Source organism: Arvicanthis niloticus, chromosome X (genome assembly GCF_011762505.2).
Source record: "Arvicanthis niloticus isolate mArvNil1 chromosome X, mArvNil1.pat.X, whole genome shotgun sequence".
Classification (NCBI taxonomy): domain Eukaryota; kingdom Metazoa; phylum Chordata; class Mammalia; order Rodentia; family Muridae; genus Arvicanthis; species Arvicanthis niloticus.
The window spans coordinates 87,151,327-87,173,377 of record NC_047679.1 but is presented as its reverse complement, the minus strand read 5'-3'; the positions used below and the strand labels follow the sequence as shown (position 1 = coordinate 87,173,377).

Genomic DNA, 22,051 nt, shown 5'->3' with positions numbered 1-22,051 from the left:
TTTAATTAATTTTAATTTTATTTCTATATCTAAATTGGTTTTGTATTGTTACACTTATATTCATTTGTTTTCTCCTCTGCAATTGGTCCTGGGAATGGAGCCTTCAAGAAAAATGTGTTCATTAAGAAGACCCCTGGGGCAGTGGTGGTGCACGCCTTTAATCCCAGCATTTGGGAGGCAGAGGCAGGCGGATTTCTGAGTTCGAGGTCCAGCCTGGTCTACAGAGTGAGTTCCAGGACAGCCAGGACTACACAGAGAAACCCTGTCTCGAAAAAACAAAACAAAACAAAAAAAAAAAAAAAAAAAAAAAAAAAGAAAAGAAAAAGAAAAAGAAAGAAAGAAATACCAGTGCTAACACCCATGCAAATCCCAACTGAGAAACACAAATACCCTGAAACAACAAAGCAACATGATTCCTTCAAATGATTACAACTTCTCAATTACTGAATCTAAACATACTGAAAAGTTGGAATGTTAGCAAAACATTTAGAAGCCTCATCACAAAAAAATGATCAATTAATTTAAAAAAAATGGTTCAAGCAAATGGATAAATGAAGTAAGGAAAATCAGTTCATGAACTGGCCAGGAAATTCATCAAGGAAATTGAAATTTAGAAAAAGAAAAAGCTACTGGAAATGAAATACTCAGTATGCCCTGTCCCACCCTCACCCCACCCCCAAAAAACAAACCCACTGTGAATAATGTGCATAGCACTCCCAAGACCACTTCTGAGATGACCCCAGACGTTCAGAGACCATGGGTGCCACTAAGAGGAACAAGTAAGTGGTGGAGAGATGGAAGAGAAAGAGAAGCAGAAGGATGTGGGCACAATGAAGAGAGGCAGAACTGGAGACTCAACGGTAGTGAGGGATAGCCTGATGTGAGTAGTTGGTGATGTCACCTGGGACCATATGTTTCTGGGCTGGGCTGCCACCCAGGGACATGTTGATGTCTGAGGGCTGTGCAGAACTGGCCCTACCCTTCATCTGGGCATATTGGAAGAGCTGTCCCTGGGGGCATGAAAGCAAGAGAGCTGACCCCATCCCTAACTGACTGCAGTACAGGGAGGAGTGTGTCCTGCATTTTGAGGGAGTTGTAGGTGAACTGGTCCCCAAGTAAAAGAGCATGGGACAGCTGGCCCTGCCACTGATCTCCTGTATGGTGGCATGGCTTTAGGAGGAATAACCTCCATTCCCCTCACCACTTGTAGCATGTAAGAGACGTGGCCCTGGGGTCACAGGAGCAGGAGAGCTGCCCTTGCCCCTCACCAGCTGCAGCACTCAGGAGACTGGGTCTTGCACCTTACCTGGGCATCATAGTAGAGGTGACCCTGGTAGTGGGGTCATAGGTTATCTGGGTCCCAAAGGCATGAGCACAAGAAACCTGGCCTCACAACTTGTCTGCTTTGTAGTGACTAGTGACATGGGCAAGGGAGAGATGACCCCCAGCTCTTATTCCTTGTCACCCATGGCAAGTGAGAAAGCTAGCCCTGGGGTGAGCACAGGAGAGCTGGCCCTGTACCTCACCAACTGTTACACTCAGGAGAGTGGGCCTTGCACTTTTTTTTAACTGAAGAATGTTACTTTTGCAGACAGCAGCACACAGAAAGTCTCAGCCAGTGCATGGCAACCCTTCCGGGTCCTACAAATTGGTCCACCAAAACATCTACCCCATTGATGAACTGCTGGAGTGCATGAAGGGGCTGGTCCTACAGATCCAAAACTACAGGATCTCTGTGACACAGGGCAACAGCAGGGTATGCAAGAGACCCACTGAGATTCCGATATAGATCAAGTAGCAAAGAAGTGTAGACAAAAGGGTATACTGTGGGACACACAGTGACACACTACCGCTTCTACAATGAGATTTGTTTTTCTGTTGGAAGGCTGTGAGTTGCAAGTGTGGAGTGTGGGTAAGAGGGGAGGAGAAGATGAGTGGGATTGGGATGTGTGATGTGAAATTCACAAAGGTCTAATAAAAAGTTAAAATATATATGTTGGACCTGGTGATCAATTACAGTCAAATAAAGTTATATAAAAAAAAGCAAAATACAAAAATTAGTTTCTGGATAATAATGAACATACCGAGAAAGAAATCAAGAAAACAATTCAATTCACAACATCCAAAAAGGAGGAAGGGTGTCTAGCTAGGAACAAAGGTAACCAAGGTGTTTTTTAAACAGTTAAAAAAAAAAAAGCTGAAGAAATTGAAGGAGCTATTAGAAGAAATGAACATTGACCTGACGAATTAATACTATAAAAATGCTTAATTACCAAAAGTAATCTACAAAGTCAATGTAAGCCCCATTAAAATTCCAGTCGTCTTTCTCAGAGAAACAGAAAACACAATGGTAAGGTTTATTATGGCAGCACAAAAGATCCCAGATCGACAAAACAATTCTGAGCAGAAATAGCAAAGCCAGAGGATTCATAGTGCCAGATTTCCAATGATACTGCCGAGACATACTATAAAAACCAGAATGTTGCTAGCAAAAAAGAAAAAAGAAAAAAAAAAAGCGTATAGACCAATGGAATAAACAAAATAAGACACTATTTAAATGCACATAGCCAAATAGCCACCTGATTTTCAAATATCTCCAAAACATACAATGAAGAAAAGACAGCCTCTTCAACAAATGGTACTGGAAAATCTGGATGTCTACATGTCGCAACGCGAAAACAAAAATCAATTATCTCTTATCCTGCATGAAAATGGATTCAAAACTGGATTGAGACCTGAATTTAAGACTTCAAAACCGATTTCCCAGCAAGCACTGCGGGGTGGGCGGATGTTAGTGCTTCTGGTCTCGGGTGTGATATGTAGTTCATAGGTCTTGTATCTGTGGCAGGAGCCAGCTGCAGTTACGGGAAAGAAGCTTCTACCCACAGTCATCTGGGCTGCAGCGCGCCTCGGAGACTGCTTGGCAGCAAAATTGTGATGCTCCAGGGCAGGCACCGTGTTGCATTCATCTTTACGCCCCAGCATCTAGCAGTGCTGGCATGTAGTAGGCACTCAAGAAATGTATGTTGAATGAACAATGCCCGTAACAGAAGCAACTGGACTTTATTTTTTTTCTGACCCTTGCTCCTATGACCGACCTCCTGATTGCCACTATCACCTCTTCAAAGCAGAACTTCTCTAGGGAGCCTGGAAGGGAAACAGCTATGGCCAAGGACATCTTAGGTGAGGCAGGGCTGCATTTTGATGTGGGTGTTAGACGCAAGGAAGAGTGCAAGGATTTTGTGGACAAAATTGGCCAGTTTCAGAACATTGTTAGTGGCCTAGTTGAGCTTGTTGATCAGCTTGCCAAAGAAGCAGAAAAGGAGAAGATGAAGGTCCTTGGTGCTCAGAAGTTGCTGAAATCCATATCGAAACAGAGAGAAGCCCAACAGCAGCAACTGCGGGCACTGGAGGCATAAAAGAAGGTGCAGCTAGGAAGGTATCAGATTAAATATGAAGCTTTGTGTAAAGTAGAAGCAGAAAACAAGATGAATTTATTGACCAATTTATTTTTCAGAAATGAACTGAAATCTTCAGTTTTATAGAAAGAAAGCAAGAAGCACCCCAACCAAAAAACAAAAACCAAATCTCTGTACCATTCCAGTGATTTGACTGATATACATCAGGGCAGTGTGTTAAGGGACCTGGAAAGCAGTGTACAGCTACTGCTGGTGGCCAGGCAGCACGGGGCCTCATCTCTTGACTTCTCAGCACAAACTAAGTGTCTGTAAACTTTGGTCCACTTTTTTTTTTTTTTTTTTTTTTTTTTTGGTAAATTCACAAAGCTCTCAAGGAAAAACCTGTCCCTGTCCTGGGAGGAGGTGGAAGAAAAGCTCAAAGTCATCCTGGACAGTAGCCAGGATGACTAGTGCCCCTGCTGCTGCTGTTCCTCCTCCTGCTGCCGCCGCCGCCATGGCTGCAGCTGCCACGGTTGCAGCCAGAGGGGCACAGACAGAGCCAGAGATACAAAATGCAGGAGAGAAAGAAGCGGTGACTCGTGGTAGGAGAAACCCACTCCTGCAAGTTGTCCTCTGACTTCTACACATGTACTATAACTCATGTGTATGAATAAACAAATACATAGATAAATAAATAAATAAATGTAATTTAAAATAAGGTAGAGAAATGATTGCAAAAGGTATCTCAGTATCAGTGTCTGGCTTCCAAATGTGTCTGCACAGGCAGGGATTCTTACATACATACATGTATACACATATACCATACACAAAAACTTCACTAAAAATGGGAAAAGAATCTTGTCAGTTTTAAGAAAATGGGTAAAAATGGAGGCCATGTTGTTGAGGAAATAAGCCATAGTTAGAAACACCAATGTTAAAGTTTTGTCGTATGTAAAATTATATATATAAATATATATGTGTGTGAAATATATATAAAATTATATTATATTATTATAATATATATATATATATATATATATATATATATATATATATATATATGACAAAGTAGAAGTGATACTACACTATCTGAGGAGATGAAGTGGACCAGTAAGAGGGACAAGAGAGGATAATGGGGGTATGGCTATGAGCAAAGTACAAAATATACACATAAAAATGTCATAATAAAAATTCCATCCTTTGACATAATGAATATGTTGATAATCATTTTAAAAAAGAATATTTATAATTATTTGATATTATCAAGAAAATTATCTTTTCTTCTATTTGGGGAAATATAATACAATACATTTGCTCATCAACTTAAAATATTTTCTCCATGTGTGTGCCTGTGGGCATGGGCTTACCATGGCTGTGTGTGTCTGTAGGTTAGAGTGTAACCTCCTATACCCCTCCTCATGTACATCTTGAGACAGCATCTCTTGTTTTGCTGTTGACAAAGTCAGACTTCTGAGTCACCTGTCTCTGCCTTCCTTCTACCCTCAGGAGTATTGAGATCACAGATGCCACCCACCGTATCTGGATTTTGTAGGTTCTGCGGCTTCAAAACTCTGGTCCTCCATCTGTGTGGCAGTTGCTGTTGCCACTGATCCGGATCTCCAGCCTCTAAACATTTTTATAACAACAAAAATCTCTTTCTGAAAAGCTCTAGCCAGGCTTGGAAGTACACACATTTAACCTAGCATTTCAGAGGCAGAGGCAGAATGATCCCCGAATCTGAGCCCATCCTGATCTATATAGAGAATTTTGGTCTATATAGAGAATTTTAGGCCAGCCAGGGCTTCATAGTAAGACCCCTTGTCTCTCTCATACATACATACACACACACACACACACACACACACACACACACACACACACACACACCACACCACCTGATAGTCCTATTGCTCAAAGAAACTTACGCTAAAATGGCATACAATATTCCAGATTTTTCTTTATTGTTGTTAAGACAGAGTTCCTCACTGCACAGGAAGACCAACGGGCTGGACCTAGCCCCTCCACTCCAATGTAACAGATGTACAGCTTGGTCTTCATGTGGGTCGGGGACAACTGAAGCGGGGGCTGGCTATCTCAAAAGCTGCTGTCTGTCTGTGGGATATGTTCCTCTAGCAGGGTTGCCTTGTCTGGCCTCAGCAGAAGAAGAAACGCCTAGCCTCACAGAGATTTGATGTGTGTGGGGGGTGGGGGGGGGCAGTGTTACCCAGAGGGCTCCAGTCTCCCAGAGGAGAAGGGGAGGGGGGAGTGATTGTGGGAGGGGTTGATCTGGAGAGGAGGCAGTGATCAAGAGGTAAAGTGAATTTAAAAAAATCCTCATCAGATAATAGAGCCTTGTTCTTTGGCTTTACAAATTCCAGAGATGTTGGATGAGTAAACTTATATTCACTGCGAATTACCCAGTCTATGCTTCTTAAATAAAACAGAAAATTGACTAAGAAAAAAAGACAGGATTCCTCTACATAGAGCCAGCTGTGCTGGAACTCACTCTGTTGGCCAGGCTGGCCTCGAACTCAGAGACCCACCTGCCTCTGCCTCCGGAGTGCTAAGATTAAAGGTGTGCACCACTGTGTCTGGCAAACGTTAGAGGTTTTTAATAATACATACATATCTACTTTCTTTATAACAAATGAAACCAGAGAGAGAACGTTTAATTTACTTTCCCCTAAACACCCTCTTGAGCCCACCTCCCCAAAATAAGAAATGTACGGCAGTTATACTCCCCTACCAAAATTTCTCTGATCGATCAATCTATGTTTATGGAAATTCTGTCTGCATGTACATCTGTATACCAGAAGAGGACACGGGATCCCATTGGGCTATATAGTAAACTGCCAAATAAGTACTAGGAATTGAAGTCGGGACCTCTGTGAGAACAGCCAGTGTTCTTAAATGCGGAGACCTCTCTCCAGCCTCCATTTTAATAGACATATAAGTACTTCTGAAGCTGGGGTAGGACCGGATTACGAACTGCCACATGGAGATGATGCTTCAAATTGTGGTGGGCATGTGGAAGTTGGAGGCGCTTTGTTCGGGGTAAAGAAATAGCCATAGATTATTACAGTGGACCATGGCAGATAGTGTTACCAGGAGACTAAGCACTCTTCCTGGGGGATTATCAGAAAACCCTTCATGGTTTGCGTTTGAGTTCTGGAACCTTCTGTCCATACAAATGGGGGTTATGAGCATGGGACAAACCATTATACTTGGGGGGGGGTTGACTTTTGAAACTTGCTTAGATTGTTAGGGTTTTTTTTCTGTTTCACTCCTGTTTCTTTCTGTCTTTAATGGGTTTCAATCCTACCAACAAATAGTTGTTTCTCGTTTCTTCCTGAAATCAGGTGCCACTCCCTACACCCCACATCCTCACTCCACCCCTGCCAGTCCTGAAAGTTGGAACAGTCCAAGAGCAAAACTCGCGAGAGTTTCAATGAGACTTGGCCTTCGATCATCCTTTTCTCCAGTGTGGTCCTCTATTGTGATCCGCGGTGAGAGGCTACTGATAGTCTGTCTCTGTCGCCCTTGATTGGCAGACTGGTCTTCTGACAGGTATGTTTGGCTTATACCTTTTCCGGGCACAAGCTCTCAGAGAGGTGAGGTCTGGTTTGGATTTTTTGGGTTGGGGGGTGTGTGGTCGTGTCCTGATGAGATGAAAAGCCTTCCGAGGATTCATGGATGAAAAGTCACAGGGGACGGGCAAGCTAAGGAATTGGTGGGGGGGCTGAAGTCCCCATTCGGGTGCTCACAAAGATACACAACAGGTTCTGTTCTTACAGGGCCAGCGGAGCCCCTAAGGCACTCGGCCATCATGAATCCCGATGACTCCACTAGTGGGTTCAGGCATGCCAAGGTGTTAACGTTTATCAACCAGCAAATGGCCAAGCACTCAAAAGGCCCCGAGTTCTACCTTGAGAACCTGTCCCTGTCCTGGGAGGAGGTGGAGGACAAGCTCAAAGCCATCCTGGACAGTAGCCAGGTGCCTCGGGAAGCTCAGGAAGCCTGTGCCTGGGGCAGCCTGGCCTTGGGTGTTCGCTTCGCTTTCAGACAAGGCCAGTTGCAGGGGCACAGGGTGCAATGGCTCCATGACTTAGCCGGCCTGCACAGGTCGGCGGCACATGCCTTGGCATCAGACCTGAAGAAGCTCACGGACCAGCAAGAGATGGAACGCAAGGAAGCGGCCTATCACCTTCAGTTGGCCCACACCAAACTAGCAGAGGTTCAGAGGGAGAGAGACCTGATGAGACTGAAGCTACTACACGCAGTAAGCTTACCTCCTAACCCAGTCTTATCCCCACCTCTTTCCACCCCTACACCCATACCCCATTCCAGGAATGTGTTTCAACTCTGCTCACTTCTCTCCAGGAGCTGAGGGCTGTTCCAGTTGCACAGATGCCAATCACGACTAGTGCCCCTGCTGCTGCTGTTCCTCCTCCTGCTGCTGCTGCTGCCGCCGCTGCTGCCGCCGCCGCCGCCGCCGTCGCCATGGCTGCAGCTGCCACGGCTGCAGCCGGAGGGGCACAGACAGGGCCAGAGATACAAAATGCAGGAGAGAAAGAAGCGGTGACAGCTAGTCATACAGCAGAGTGTAAACCAGAAAATGAGATGGAAGGGGCTATAGGCATGGCGGCCCCTAGGGCATCCACAGTGGCGCTGGAAGGAAGCACCCTGGAGGATCTTGGAGCTGTGGAGAGGAAAACTTATCCCCTGGGTTTGGAGAGGCAGGAGGAATTGGAAGGCAAATCTGACTCCATGCAATGGGGTCTCAGGTCCGCAGCCTCCCTGAAACCTGTAACAGTCCAACTCCCTATCTCATTTACATATTCATACGAAAGCCCCTTCCCAGTCACACCCACTCCATCCCCACCACCAAGCACAGTCACAGAACCTCAGATGCCTTCCTACTTCATGGCCACTGATATGAATATGTCCGAAACTGAGGGCCCAACAGTGTACCTCCAAGATCCCCCTAAAGATAGTTATGATAGTGAACCCCAGCAGCAGAGAAAAACATCATTTTGCACACCTGGGAATTGGGATTGTCCTTGGTGTAAATCTGTGAATATTTCAAGGAAGGATGCTTGCCTCTGCTGTGGGAGGCAAGGCTGGCTGCCAAACCCTCAGTGAGTTTTTAAAAATGTGATACAGAACAGAAATCTCCCAAAGAGGAAGTCAATTTTCAGAGATGGGAAAAGGCAAGTGGGAGGCGGGGTTCATGGGAATGGGAGGGGAGGAATGGGATGGGGCAAGTTTGATGATTTCTTTTGTATTCCAGATTGTTTGCATTCGATACCCTTGAACTGCTTCAGAGAGAGAGAGGGAGAGAGAAAGAGTGTATGTGTATATCCCCCTTCTGGCACAGCTAAATATAAAATACCCCACCCTTTCCACATACCTAGGCTTTAAAAGACAGAGCTATAGTAGTTATTCAACCCATCCTGAACCAAAACTTTTCAGGCTGTCCAGTGGGTAGTGGGTAGAATCAGTGGATCACTGGAAGTTGGGTCGTTGGGTCCAGGGTCATAGCCGTACTGGAGGTACAGCCCATTCCTGGTCCTGGTTAAGACAGGGAACAGAATCGGCTTTCCAGACATTTTTAGACTGATACTAGGAGACTCCAAAGAGCTGACAAATATAAAGAGACACAAAGGAGTGGAGAACTCAGCTACTTCTTATTTCTTTGCAGTTGTGTTATATAATGTTCCATTTTTACTTAGGTGACTTCTCCATAATTTAACAAGTAAATTCTCGTTCTGAGCAACTAGATGATTTTCCCATCAGCTAACTTTTATATCTTGATTTGTCAAAAAAAAAAGGGGGGGGCTCGTATGGCCCAGATTGGCTTCAAACTCATTATGTAGCTTAGCTGACTCCAGATCCTCCTGCCTCCACTCCCTAAGTGTTGGAATTGACAGGGGAGTTAAACAAGTGGCTAGCAAACAGTGGTGACTCTTATACCAAGGCCCCAGGAATAAACTGGATAGGATGTTTATGTTCTGCAGAAATTCTGTTGCCAGAAATAGCTCAAACCTGGGGTGGTTGTTCCCAGGAGTGAACTGGATAGGAGACTCAAAATTCTGAGAGAATAATATCACAAGAAATTAAATCATCAAATGAGACCTGGGATGAATTAACCTCAGGTTTATGCTTGACTCAAATTAACATGACAGAGATTTGCCTCCCATATGAGAGTTCTGAGAGACTACAGAGGATGTCAGCACCAGGTTCAAGCAAGGATTTCTGCGATTGTACAGCCTCTTAACAGCAACCTTCCCTAGCCCCAGTGGGCAGAACCAGAGACAGATCTTAACAGGAAACGTATGCCAACTGCTCCAAGGTGAGTCAGCTACTGAGAGTGCACAGAGGGTTTGCCAGTCCACACGGGCCAAAGCATAGTGCTAGCTGGTGGCATCCTCTCTCTAATCCGGCATCATGTTAAATGGAGGAGAAGGTGGATTTCAAAGGCTCTCAGTGTATTCAGAAAGTAAAGCGGAACAGAACTCTATCTCAGTGGGAGGGGAGTGGTGGAAGAAGGTGAGAGTGGTGGGGGTGAAGGATAGGAAGGGGATCAGTCTGTTTCTCTCCCTTTACGGCTATAAAGTGTGTTGAGAGGAACTATATATGTGTTTTAGTCCTCAGGTAGAAGGAAGGAGAACTGTATCTGGACCAGACGACAGAGACACAGCTGAAGAGTCCTGACTATCTCCCAGAGACTATAAACCTGGAGAATATGAAGCTGTTGTGGCCCATGGGACACCTGTAGCATCAGAAATGTGACTTTGGGTTGTCTGTTATTGGTGAGAATACAGTTTCCTCCAGGATTGCAGGCCATATCCCTAGCCTGCAATTTTTTGAACACCCTTTGGGCTGCTCTCTGTTCTCTGTTGCAGGGTTTCCTAACCTCACTGCACTTGACATCTAGATTTGGCTAGTTCTTTGCTGTGAGCTGGGAGGTCCTATGTACTGTAGGAGTTCTGCAGATTCCTAACCCCTACCCACAGTATATCTGTCTGTCTGTATGACCCACTCCCTACCCCTTCAGTTGTGACAAGCAAAACTGTCGCTGCATACTGCCACATGTCCACTAGAGGGCAAAAACAACCAGAGTTGGGAACAACTGAGTTGGCAGTTGAAGGACTTGGCAGTGCAAAGACTCAACAGGCAAGGTCACAGAGGCTGAAGCTGACTAAAAAAAGGTTCATCGGGCCTGGTGTTTACTTTGGATCTTCGCGAAAACCCAGGGTGGTGGCAGAGTAGAAACAAAATTGCCAGGACTGAGGAGTGAGGGGAACCTCTACCCTCTCCAACAGTGGTTTCAACCTTTAATGTTTCAACAGTGTAATACAGTGCCTCATGTATATAAAATTATTTTCATTGGTACTTCATAACTACAGTTTTTCTACTATGATGAATTATAATGTAAATACCTGTGTCTTGCAAAGGTCTTAGGTGATCCCTGTGAAAGGGTTGGTTGTTTGACCTCCATAGGGATTACCACCCATGGGTGGAGAACCACTGCTTTACAAGGACTCTAGGCTGTGAAGGGAAGGAATAAAGTGAGAGCCATGTTTAAGAGAGGATTATTTTGTCAGCTAGCCAACATGCTTGGCAAAATATATTAGATAAAATTTCTAACAAGCATTTAAACTCTGATAAAGGCTAAGAGTTAAGGTTAGGTACTTTTGGAGCAATTTCCTCAAAGATAAAACATTCCAACCTGCAGGAGAGCTCCTGAAGACTCAGTAGAAACTTGAGCCATTAAAGGAGATATACAGAGAAAGCTTTAAATGAAAGAAAAAGAGGAAAGATGGTCTTGTGTAATGTATGAGAGGAATAGCCAATGGTATTACAAGGAAAACAACACTATGAAAGGGACCACTGTTGTTCTGTGTAGGATAAAAACACTTAACATTCTTAGGTATGTATATGTATGCTATATGCAAATATGTTATAAATTTATGCCTACAAACTATATTTCAGTAAGCATTGAAAAGATATGGAAAAGACACTTAGTAAACAGGCAGGGAACAGAAGGCAGCAATGGTATGGCGGTATAGAATAGAGCAAAATTTGAATAAAAGGTTTTTCTTTAGTTTTTCTTTATGTACTTCTGTGTTTTGAAAGTAATAAGGTGATCACAAAAATAAAAGTTATTTACCCACTTCAGTTTGGAAAGACTATTTCTTCCTCAAAGATAGGAGGAGAAAAGGACAGAAGACACTGATATCTAGCAAAGAGGTGACTCACATTCCAGGGGGTAGCAACTGAGAGAGAGAGAGAGAGAGAGAGAGAGAGAGAGAGAGAGAGAGAGAGAGAGAGAGAATGAATGAATATATTGGCAATGCACCTGCAAATGAGTGAGGTCAAGAGTCCTGGGCAGTGAAAGGACTTCACCTTAAGGTATTTATGAATTTAAGAATAGGACATGGATGGAAGCAGAGGACCATCAAGTTGCAGGGAGGAAAGGAGGACCAAAGTGAAAATAGACAATAGGAGTCTGGTGAAAATGAATTGCTCTTTTGGGACCCAGAAGGGCACCAAATGCAAAACTTGAAGATTTACCACTGTCATTTTAGCAGGAAGAACACATACTAAAAGAGACAAGGTAAGAGGGATGAAAGGAGTTCTCAGATTGACTCATTCCTGCCCATTTAGGGCTCGTAGTATCTTCCTTTGTGCTGTTCAACAGTAGATAAACTGAGTCCTGGCTATGTTTTTCGGGTTCAATCTTCTGGAACTGTAATGTCTGATTGTGGGGCAGTAGACCCATGAGAGGAAGCCTGGTCCTCTGTTGAGCTAAAGGCTAGAAGCGTCAGCCTGGGAGACCCTGAAGGGACAGTAGGAGCTTTGCCTGCTCCCAGCACCAAGCCCCTGTCACCAGGCCCCTGTCATGTAGCTCCTCCCCCCATAGGCTTGTGGCCATCAGTCACATAAGGGCAATGTCCCAAGCCCTTCCACATACAGATGAGGCATCCCTAACATCTCAGACCAAGACAATAGGAAAAGGGATATGACCACAGGCCGCGTAGGCTTACAGAGATCTCCAGGCTAATAAGGTATCAAGAGGCCCAGAGGGCATTGCCAATAAGATTCCCTTCCTAGACATTCCTCCCCCGGAAAAAGGTATTTAATCTCAGGCCCACCCTGAGAAGTGGGGTATATTTTTCTGAGCCCACTTTCTGCCATGACATTAAACGCATCAGAACCGTGAACCATCTCTTTTCATTGAGATCCCGCTGTGGGGAGCCATGGAGAAGACCTTCAGTTACAGAACTGCTATCTACTCTCCCATAGAAGGCCTCTCTGCACTCCCAGCCACAACCACCACCAAGCCTGCAGCCCATCAAGCCAAGGACAACAATCACCTTGGAACTAGCAGGAGCTCCCTTTTTACCCCTGACCCCAGGCTACACCCAGCCTGATGGCCCCCACTCCATTCTCAGCTCTTCTGTAACTCCCAGCAGTGCCTGGATGTCCAAGAGCCTGAGAACCCCATGGCCCTGGCCTCATCACAAGCTCCTGCACCCTGGAGCCAGCTCCCAGCTTTCCCACATCTCAGACTGCATTTTCCCACCCGGAGCAGTGCCTAAGGGCTTCCCTACAGCCCAATACCCTCAGCCCCAGCAGAGGCAGGGATAAGCACAGTCAAACTACCCGAATTCTACCTCCTGGAGCAGCAGTGCCCAGTGGTGGAGCAGGCACAGGCTAACACAACCCAACATCTGATAACCCTGACTTTATCTTTAATACCTTAAGAGTTTAAAGCAACCTTCAACTTAACTGATTTTGCAGTTTGGAGTACACAGTGCTTGACAGAACAGGTGTAGCTGACACACTGACAAATTCTGCAATTTGAAGGCTCTAAAGGAGATGAAGTAAAAGTAATTTAAGAGGCTTCTTGTTGGAAGCTTTTCTTCATACCACAAAAGTATTAATTTACCTCTTAAAATTCACTCCATTTTACACATAAAGAAAGTAAAGACAAAAAGGTTAAAATAATTTGGTCAAGGGCATATAGGTAAGTTAACCAGGTCTGACTCCATACTATGTGCCATGAACCAAGGCAAGCACTTATTAATGCCATAAGAAGTATTGTAATCACTATTTTACTGGGAGATCAAGTGACTTTTTCCAACAACCTTTTACTAGATAATTTTTAAACATTTTTGTATGTGGTCAATGTATATGTTCACATGTATGCATACGTGTACTCCTGATTAGGAGATATACATGTGCATAAATACCCGTGCAGGTGCATACCAGAGTTCAAAACTGAGTATATTCCTCTGTTGTTCTCCATCTTATCTTTTAACTTTTTACTGGTTCTTTGTGAATTTCACATCATACAATCCAATCCCATTCATCTCCCACCCCTCATTATCCTTCCACTATCCTTGCAACATCCCCCTCCCAAAAACAAATCTCACTGTGGAAGCTGCATAGTATCACAATGTGTCCCACAGTATACCCTTTTGCCCAAGTAGCTTTACTTGCAAATGTTCATTGCAATGAGTGATTACAATGAGTTGTTGCCCTGTGTCATGGAGATCCTGCAGCTTTGGTTCTGCAGGACTGGCCCTTTCACGTGCTCCAGCAATTCATAGATGGGGTAGGTATTGGAGCAGGTCAACTAAAAGTCCTAGATCTGGGCCTGGGTGTTGGCTATATTGTTTATCCTACAATCTCTTCTGTACTTGCGCTACCAAGGCCAGTTCTCCTGCTTTTGATAGATGGGCCTGGTTCTCCCTCACCCACCCCACCCCACAGACAGCTCTCTAGCACTGCCCTGGAGAGGGGAAGGGCCAGCTCTCCTCCTCTCACAACCTTGAGCCACCCAACAGCACCCACACGACCAGAGCCAGCTCTATTATGCTACCCATGCAAAGTACAGGGCCTACCCCACCCCCACCCCCCAGTGCTATAGCCAGGAGGGAGTAGGTCCAGCTGTCCCACTATCAGACCCTTGGGATCAGCTCTCCCTAGCTGCTCAGGCAAGGGCTGGGTTATGCCCATGTTAGTGCATGGCCAACAAAGGGGTGGTGCCCCTTTCTGTGCTCACTCCTTTGGGCTAGCTCTCTCACTGTCCAGGTAAGGGCAGGGCTGGTTCTTCCAAGTGCTACAGCTGGGGAGGGAAGGGGACAGCTCTGCATAGACCTTAGGCATCAAGAAGTCCCAGGAGGTAGCCCAGACCAGGGACGTCCACATGGCCTTTGGTGGTAACATGGGACATGGACATCAACACAGATCCCTGATACTTTAGGGCTACCACATAGACCAGGACCTGTGTTCATGTGTGCCATGGCCGCAGGTAGTGGCACAGGCAACTCAACATCAGGCTCTTCCTCACCACCCGTGTGTTTCCAGTTCCTCCTCTCTCCATGGTGTACAAACCATTCCAACTCCTTCCCAACTCTCTAGCACACACGTGCTCATTGTGGTGGCGCCGGCCTACATACTGCTACATGATGACTGGCATATCTCTGGATGTCTTTCATATGCTGTATGGTGGCTGGCGTGTCTCCCTCCACCATATTATCTTAAGATTTATTTGTTTATTTTGCGTGCGTGGGTGTTTTGCTTATATATGTATGTCTGTGGACCATGGGTATGCAGTGCCTGGAATGGTCAGAAGATGCTTTCAGACCACCCGGGACTGGAATTACAGAGTTTTGTGAACTTCCATGGAGGTGATGGAAATTAAATCTAGGTTCTCAAGAAGAGTAGCAAGTGCTCTTAGTGAGCTTCCAACCCCATATGTGTTACTTTTAAGACGGGTTTTTTCACCACACTGGAGCTCACCAATGTAGCAAGACTAGCTGGCCAGAGAGCTCCAAGGATCCTCCTTTTTGTGTTTCCCCAGTGCTAGGATTACAGGCACAGGCACATGCCATCACATCAAGATCTTTCCATGCACATTTGGTGGTTTGTGAGAGTAACATGTAAGGAATGAGTTTCAACAGGTTACCACATAGGTTTTGTGGCTGATACACACATACACATATACACACATACACACACAAACACACACACACACACACACACACACACACACACACACACACACAACCGAGATGACTACTCTGGAAATTTGTTGTATAAGAGAGGATGAGCTAGACATATTGTCTTGCTGGTGGCATGATACATGGAAGGGTGTGAGTTTAAAAGCCTTTCCTAAGGTCCAAAAACTTGAACCCATAAAAGTATTGGACAGTAAAGAGGAAAAAAAGGAAGACAAAAGTAACCACTTAAAAGCTAAGTAAATAAAGAAAATATCTAATAAAAAAGATTTAAAAAATAAAGCTAAGTAGTGTCTGATGCCCAGTTCGCCTGACCAGATGAGGCTATTCATCCAAAAACTGAGGAGAGGTTGATTCAGAAGAGACCTTGAGACTGAGATGAAGCCTTGGTGGCTTTGGTAAGTCCTATAGTAGGACACAACCATTGTAAAGTAAGAGAAAAACTTAAATAGTGCCAAATGACTTCTAAAACTGAAGACCTCCTTCCTCTATAGTAGAGGTATGGTAGAGATTACACACCTTTGTGGAGAGTTGATGGTCAAGCTATAAGGACCAGTATCCTGGACTGAATCAAAAGCAGCATTCATCTCTCCCTGCTGCCTGACTATGGATACCTCCCATGAGACAGCCTACTTTCTGTTTCTGCTACTATGCATTCTTTGCCATGCCCAAAAGTGTTCTTTATTGATATCCTAGGTATTTTTCAACACAGAAATTTTAGGCAAGAATGTCTTAAAGGAGGAAGGGTTTGCTTGGGCTTACAGTTCTAGGAATTATATAGTCTTCCATGGCAGAGAAGGTAAGGCAGCAGCAGTATGAATTGGCTGTTCACATTGCCTCTGCAATGAGGAAGCAGGTGATATAATGGAACCAGGCTGTTGAACCCCAAGGTTCACCCCATACTAAGCCACTTGTTTCATCAAAGCTTTGTGTAATGAATGCTTTACAAGGATACAAACCTCCACTATCAACTAGAGACCAAGTATTTCAACAGATAAGCTTATGGGGGACATGTCACATTCATACCACAACAACGGATTGAAGAATAAGGCATTGCTGAATATTATTTCAACAAATCTATATAATACCTACATTCAAATAACATAAAGGAAGGAAGAAAGGAAGGAAAGGAAGGAGGGAGGCCTAGGCCCCAACTGTATTTCTAGTTAGATATAAGAGTCTTCACCTTTTAGGATCATATTCTTACTTTTAATATGGTTGAGGCAATGTCAGACCAAGTTTCATTGTTACCATTTTATGAACAATTACACCATCTGTTTAGTCAGGATTCTCCACAGAAACAGAACTCACATAATTACTATATTCATGTAATATATACTTATAATACATATATTTATAATACATATTAAAAGGGGATTTATTGGAGTGGCTTACAGGCTGTGATTTGGCTAGTCTAACAATGACCATACCCAATGGAAAGGCCAAGAAGCCAGCAGTTGCTCAATTCATGAGACTGGACTGTCGCAGCAGTCCCAATCCAATGCTAGACCCCAAGGAATTCCTAGATTGCTGCTGGACCGAGTAGATTTTGGAATGCCAAAGAAGTAGGTTCTAACAAGAGCAAAGGAACAAAAAAGCCTCAGCAACAGGACACATGAACTTGCTAATGAGAGTGAGGGCAGGCAGGCGGGCAGGCAAAAAGCAAAAGTTTCCACCTTCCACGTCCTTTACTTTGTGGGCAGCTGCCAGAAGGCATGGCTCAGATATAGGGTGGGTCTTCTCCAAGTGATCCCATTAAGAAAACCCTTCACAGGTATGCCCAGCTCCTTGGGCTTTAGTTGATTCTAGATGTAGCAAGATTAGCCATCACACAGCTCTAGCTGCATATGAGAATTACTTTCACAGCAACTTCTAAAATTTAACTTTCTTTGCACTACAGCTTGGTTTCTTCTTGGCCATTTCTTTCTATGTTATACTTACATATTGTTTGATATCATCTTTCCCAGCTAAATTGAATTACTGGGTCCAACTTTCAGCTTTGCCCATACACCTTCCAAGTCTACACAGAAAAAGGTGGTGCTGATTTTCAAAACAATGCCAGCTAGTCCACTGTCCAAAGATTAGAAATTTCTGAGGCACAGATCCTATAACTTAATCATAGTACTGCAGAAAAACAGTAGAGCCACCTCAGTCTGAATCAGAGCTGCCCAACGAGATACCACTAATCAGCTGAGTTTCAGCTGCCCTCCAAATCTGTAAGAACAAGTACTTACGAAGCAATCTTTGTTACAATTGCACCATGGCAAGAGCCAACTGATAGTTCCTGCTTGAACATAGCTTGAACTGATAGTTCCTGTGTGCCTTGACACCATTTGGAACAGAACTAATACTCATTTCATATTTATTGGCTAAACAATGTAGTAACTGGCCCACTATGGAGCAGTGGTCCGCGAGAGGCAGCGTGGTAAGGTCCAGCTAGGGCTTGAAGCCCCTGGAGACCCAGAAGAGAAAGAAGGTAGGAGCTTCTCCTCCTCCCAACTCCAGGCCCCTGTCACATAGCCACAGCCCCCCATAGAGAGAATTGGGGGCCATCAGTCACTTAGAGACAGACCCCACAAGTCCCTCCTCAATGTAAATGAGGTATCCCAGGCTAAGCCAATAGGAAGCACCTGCTGTCAGACCCAACCCACCCCAGAACTGTAAATAAGTTCCTATCCAGAAAGGAATAAAGGTCTGTGTGAGAGTTACTCCATCGTCTATGAGTATCTGCCACAAAAGCTGTAACAATGACTGGGAAGAGAACTGAAGCTTTTGCCACCAGAAACTCCTCTGCACTCTACTTACTTGCTAAATGCGCCACCACTGCTGCCACCACCACCCCCAGTCCCCAGGCAGTAGCACTAGAACAGCAGCTGGCTGCAGCAGCACCTCCCCTCCCTGCTTATGCCCTTTCCCCTTCACCTGAACCCTCCTGCCAGGCCAGGCCAGAGGTCTCAGATAGCCTCCCATACAAAGACTGACAGCATACACTCCTGATGAATCAAATCAGAATCTTTGATGAGATTCACCATTGATCTTTTGTAAAAAGCTTCCCAGGTGAGTCGAATATACTACCAAGGATGACAACTGCTTATCTTAAGGCTTCCATTGCTGTGAATAGACACTATGAACAAGGCAACTCTTATAGGGACAACATTTAATTGAGGCTGACTTGCAGGTTCAGAGGTTCAGTCCATTATCATCAAGGCAGAATCATGGCAATGTCCAGGCAGGCATGGTGCAGGAGGAAATGAGAGTTCTGCCTCTTGTTCTGAAGGCAACCAGAACAGGCTGGCATCCTCGGACAGGTAGGTAGAAACTCTCTTCCATGATGGGAGGAGCCTGGGCATAGGAGAAGACTTCTAAAGCCCATCCCCACAGTGATACACTTCCTCTAACCACACCTCCTAACAGTACCACTCCCTATGGGGCAGGTATATTCAAACCAACACACTGATGTTCTAGGTTATGTGGGGTTTCCTATAGGAGCATGTTATCAATGAAGCATACAGGTTTTAAAAATCAAGTAGATAGATTCAAGTCCAACTACTCCTTTTATGAAAATGTATTATGTGACAACTGTGTCTAAGCCTCAAATTCATCACTTTAAGTGCAAATAACAGTAGTACTTTGCTTGTGAGGATAGTATGAAAACTAAATGAGATAATGAATAGAGTGTCAAACACAATGTACAGTACATAGGAAAGGCTCAAAAATTTTAGTCTATAGCTATTGTTTGTAGTGTTTCATTCTTACATGAAATATATGAACTCAAACTTAAGTCTTATTTGAACACTGTCAATAATAACAGCTTGAGTAAATTAAATTCTCTTAAGACTCTAAGAACCCATGAGTATAATAATAAATGGGCCTAGAGGCACACATTTTTTATCTCAGCACTTGGGAGGTAGAGGCAGGTAGATATATTTAGATATATGATAATATCTATAAAATTAATGTGTTGTGAGGATTAAATAAAATGACACTCATAAAGCACATAGCATGGGGGCCAGTACAATATAAATGATAAACTTTAGGAAAAAATACTGTGGTGTTTATTATAACTTTGGCAAAAAGAGGTTACATTCCATTAAAACTTAACACCTAACAATGTTATGTGTAGGAATGTGTTTAGCATGGTGTTTTACTAAAACGCATCCTCAAGCCCTTTTCCAGCCTCTAGGTCTATCTAATTTCTCCTTGAGACAGGATCAACTCTCAAATTACTGCAAAAACAATGCATGCCTGTTGGTACATACATCATCTCCTACTTTATTCCAGAGAAATCTAAGTCACATCTACAATTTCAATTATCCTGATGGCTCTTAATTCTTTAATCCCAGTCCAGCCCTCTCTGAGAGACTGGCTTACACATTTAAAGGCTTATTTCAACATCTCCATTTTCATGTTGAAACTGCTTATTGCTATTGATTTTTTTCTCTTAGCTTTTTCACTGACCTCTTACACTAAGATGAATCATAAACAGTCCTTGGAATATTTCAGTTTTCCATCATTAAATTAAAAAAAAATATGTTATGTGTATAGGTGTTATGGCTGAATATTATGTCAGTACATGCTTGCCTGGTGCCTGTGGGGTCTAGAAGTGTGCATCGGATAGCCTGAAACTGAAATCACAGGTTTCAGTGTAAGGACTGGGAATCAAAGCCAAGTCCTCTAGAAGAGCAGACAGTGCTGCTCTCCTCTGAGCCATCTCTTCAGCATATCGCCCTTACTATTTTTTTTTTTTTTTGGTTTTTTGAGACAAGGTTTCTCTGTGTAGCCCTGGCTGTCCTTTAACTCACTTTGTAGACCAGGCTGGCCTTGAACTTAGACATCCACCTGCCTCTATTTTCTGAGTGCTAGGATTAAAGGTGCATTCCATACTGTTCAACACCATCCCTAAGTTTTTAATCTTGACTGAAGATACCAGAGACAGGGGTACTGCTCCTCAAACAACTGAAGCTCTCTGGTTCCTGACTTCTTGAGACATTGTTTTTCGAAGCATCGTCAGTCTGAACGTGAATAACTCCAGTATCCTTCCAAATATTCTTACTTTTGTTTACATTATATAAAATCAATTTCTGCTGCTTACAATGAAATAAATCTGATTCAAAATGTATCCCAGAGATTGAATTGAAGACTAGAAACCTTTGGGCAGTTATGGAGAGGGGACTTAAAGCTAGTTACTAATCTATACTAGAATAAAGGCTGTGGAATAGCCATAATGCTAGAATAGAGAATACTATGTATTGCACCAGATCTCCAGGGGAGTATATGGAATCTTTGTGCAAAATACTAAAAGATCCAAGAAGACAAATTGAACTACACTGAGCAGCTAAATTATAAAATGTTAAAATTTCTTATATAAATTTCCACAGCAACAAGAAATGAGGGCAATTATATCACGAGGGTGAGCCTAGTATAATCTAGATACCAAAACCACCAAGTATAAGAGATGACATTACAGGCCCATCTCTCTTATGACCATTGATTCCAATTGGAAACGCACAAGAAAAGTACAAGGAAACATTTTTAACAGCTGGCAATTTCCTTATTATTTGGGGGTCTCTCCTCCTTCTCTGTCTCTCTGTCTCTCTCAATGTGTGTGTATGTGTGTGTGTATCTCTTTGTGTGTGTTTTTATCTTTATATAGCCCTATGAAGTAGAAACTTCTGGTATCTTTGGAAAGCCAGTTATGTCAAAGAATGTTTTCCTGAAGCAGACACAAGTGAAAGGATGTTTTGCTAAAGCAAACATGTAAAAAGACACATGATGTTAAGAAGGAATATAAATATAACCCAATAGATGGTGGACAATGCTGGATGGTATTGGTACACCTTAATGATCATCATTTGTAGTGAATTCATAGAAAGAAATGCACCAAAAAACTTCTGGTGGTGTTCTAGCAGCTTCTTGTCACTTCTGCAGACTTGGATCAATTGGCAGAATGATGACAGCTGATACAGACTCACATAGAGTGTTGCTAAGACAGACTCATGCGGTGCTTTGCTGAAGTGAGACTGGTGGGGGGCACGACCTGTGGGAGAACACGTGATGTTTGGAGGGAGTATAAAAAGGATGCAATGGACAGTGACTGCAGGCTTGCACAGCTAGCTTTTGCAATGCTTCATTGGTCTCCTGGTGTCCCAGCTGGTCCTGGTCAATCCTGTCTGGTTGTTTCTGCTGGGTCATGGTACCACTGTCGATTTCTGTTTGCTATGCTGACACTACTGAACTGGACTGCTGGTATATATCCTGACAATGCAGATTGGATTTACTCCAAATAACTATTTCTAAACAGGTCCAGGTCCCCCATATCCTAATAACCTTTCTTTCCCACTTCCTCTGGTGGGTGGTGGGCTAATAGAAGGGAGGTTAAAGCATTTAGGAACCTTTATTAAAAGCAGGTTTTGAAATATCAAAGCCTACATCCCTAGCTAGCCTGCAACTCAGCATGAAGACAAGGCTAGAATCCAATTCATCCACCTATCTCTGTCTTCTGAGTGCAAGAATAAAAGGCATATGCCACCATACCTGGCAACACTTGACAATCTAGATAGGTCCATTCTCATTTAGCATTCCTAGACCATTTCTGCTAAATCCCAATAACGAAGTACATAC

The 22,051-nt window shown here is 43.8% G+C and overlaps 1 protein-coding gene, 1 long non-coding RNA gene and 1 pseudogene across 6 annotated transcripts in view; 2 read left to right on the top strand and 1 right to left on the bottom strand.

Moving 5' to 3' along the window:
* Positions 1-22,051, bottom strand: part of LOC143435612 (uncharacterized) — a 57,023-nt gene that overhangs the window by 25,358 nt on the left and 9,614 nt on the right. The gene's annotated exons all lie outside the window — the stretch shown is intronic.
* On the top strand, positions 3,090-3,523 carry LOC117695363 (intraflagellar transport protein 20 homolog pseudogene; annotated as a pseudogene).
* Tex13b (testis expressed 13B) lies at positions 6,856-11,578 on the top strand. 2 transcript variants are annotated; one of them, XM_034486443.1, is made up of 4 exons: positions 6,856-6,965; positions 7,193-7,677; positions 7,779-9,750; positions 10,046-11,578. In XM_034486443.1, the coding sequence occupies exons 2-3, from the start codon at positions 7,225-7,227 to the stop codon at positions 8,538-8,540; spliced, it is 1,215 nt and encodes a 404-aa protein (XP_034342334.1). In that variant the 5' UTR covers positions 6,856-6,965; positions 7,193-7,224; the 3' UTR covers positions 8,541-9,750; positions 10,046-11,578. The 2 variants fall into 2 exon arrangements, with proteins under 2 accessions (XP_034342334.1, XP_034342335.1); XM_034486444.1 differs by lacking the exons at positions 6,856-6,965; positions 10,046-11,578 and having other exon boundaries at positions 7,225-7,677; positions 9,584-9,691.

Bases quoted from the DNA above. Each gene is read 5' to 3' on its own strand.
- Tex13b (XM_034486443.1), top strand. From the start codon at position 7,225: ATGAATCCCGATGACTCCACTAGTGGGTTCAGGCATGCCAAGGTGTTA. The intron at 7,678-7,778 runs GTAAGCTTACCT...ACTTCTCTCCAG, and splicing joins GACTGAAGCTACTACACGCA to GAGCTGAGGGCTGTTCCAGT.